Source organism: Lytechinus variegatus, chromosome 15, assembly GCF_018143015.1.
Source record: "Lytechinus variegatus isolate NC3 chromosome 15, Lvar_3.0, whole genome shotgun sequence".
Classification (NCBI taxonomy): Eukaryota; Metazoa; Echinodermata; class Echinoidea; order Temnopleuroida; family Toxopneustidae; genus Lytechinus; species Lytechinus variegatus.
The window spans coordinates 17,512,802-17,514,652 of NC_054754.1; the positions used below are offsets into that span (position 1 = coordinate 17,512,802).

The 1,851-nt window shown below is 40.8% G+C and overlaps 1 protein-coding gene across 1 annotated transcript; it reads right to left on the bottom strand.

Moving 5' to 3' along the window:
• On the bottom strand, positions 1–1,584 carry LOC121429130 (BTB/POZ domain-containing protein KCTD4-like). The gene has a single exon (XM_041626049.1). It carries the CDS (start codon positions 1,211–1,213, stop codon positions 221–223), a length of 993 nt encoding a protein of 330 aa, XP_041481983.1. The 5' UTR covers positions 1,214–1,584; the 3' UTR covers positions 1–220.
• Positions 1,585–1,851: the final 267 nt, after the last annotated feature.

The following is a 1,851-nucleotide window of genomic DNA, read 5'->3' on the forward strand; positions in this document are numbered from 1 at the left end:
CCCCTTCAACATTTTTACTTATTACTCCACTGACCAGTTGTATGTATATAACCCAAGTTTTCCATATGATTTGTTATAAATGAGAAAGAAAAATCATTTGGCCCTACATACATGAATGTTACATACAGTCATATAGGCATATACATGTAGCTATATACGGTAACAGTCAGAATTCAAGTATGCCTGCACTGTCTTAGAACTACTAATATCTTATCTTGCTTCAAAGGATAAACTTGTAACAATCAGCATTCAACTGTATCTTTGAATAATCCCATATCTGTGTTCTGTGTCCAATGTACATCATTAGTTCTTCTTTGTTTGAAGGGTAACTGACGACACTCTTTCCGTACCCTGGTATCGTATGACTCTCCCCGGTGGAGGTCCCCCCTTTGCTTCTCTCAAGGAAGAAAGACACGGTAAATACCCGTCCACATGTAGTATAAAAACTGTCAGGAGTCAGAGGCAAAAAGCACGTTTTCCCCACCAGGTCTTTGGTATTGGTGTAGACCACGCAGAACCTGCTCTCAAGAAAGTAGTAAAGATCCATTGAAGGTTGAACTGTCCTCAGGGGATTTGACTGAAGGCGATGCAAGCTTTTGATGTGTTCTTTCAGGATTTTCAGATTGAAGAAGTTAGCCTCGATTCGGAGAACTTCAAGGCTGTGCTTGACGTCGTCTAGTAGTATCCAGCCGAGTCTTAGGTATTCTAGAACGTCGCGGAATTTCTCCCCGTCCCTATCGATTAAGTAAGTCCCTGTGGCTTCTCTTTGAGTCAGGGTCTCCCCATTGAGCATAGCGGTGAAAAACGACTGCGGTTCCCTTTGTAAAGTTTCGCGAGTGGTCTGAAAGAGTTTTCCACCTACACTCAATCTGATCACTTCCGATGGCGAGTGAACATTATCCACATCTCTAATCAGAGCTTGCAACTCTCTCTTCATAGAGTCTAGCTGGAAGAAGTCCGCCTCATGCAGCAGAAGCTCTTGCTCGTTGTATCCATCTGGTAACACTAGCTTCTGCAGTCTTAAGTAATTGAGGACATGCCGAAAGAGTTCCCCGTCACGATCAATCATGTATCGTCCTCGGTCATCTTTGGCAGACGGTACGCGACCATCAAGTAGTAAAGCGAAGAAACTGTTGGGGTCGCGGGTAAGAGTTGTTTGGGAGGTTTTATAAACTTTCCCGCCAACATTCAAACCAACGTATGATTCCATCATATACACTATTCATAGTAAGCGAGGCACCATATTGATTTGAACATTATGTAGTCAGTAAGATTATCAAGAATTTCGATGGCCTTACTTTTATTCGTATCATTAAAGAGTTGATATCTGATCATTAGAAGACTTTTCCCGCCAAAACATATAGCTTCATACATTATATTCCCATCAAGACACCAGACCAACCAAAGTTATAAGCCATGAAAGCGATATCCCATATTGACTTGAACATTATGTAGTCAGTTGCAGATTATCAAGAGCTTCGACAGTCTTTCCTACTTGTATGTCTCCATTGGTATCATAACTAAGAGTTGATGTCTGATCAATAGAAGACTATTCACGCCGATATAGATTCATACATATATATTTCAAACAACAGACCAGCCAAAGTATAAGAATTACAAAAATATTGTGAAGTGATCAAAAAAATGACACAAATAATAAAAGTGCCAAGGGTATGAAAACAATATTACGAGCAAGTATGTCCTAATCCAGTAGCCAACAGTATACAGTAAACAATTTCGGGAACGTTTACCAAATCCAGGTTAACGGTATGCAGGACCCGGATGCAGGATCACAAAGTCCACCTTGCATTGTGACAGCTATGACTAAAACGCTAGCGGTCTACTCTAATA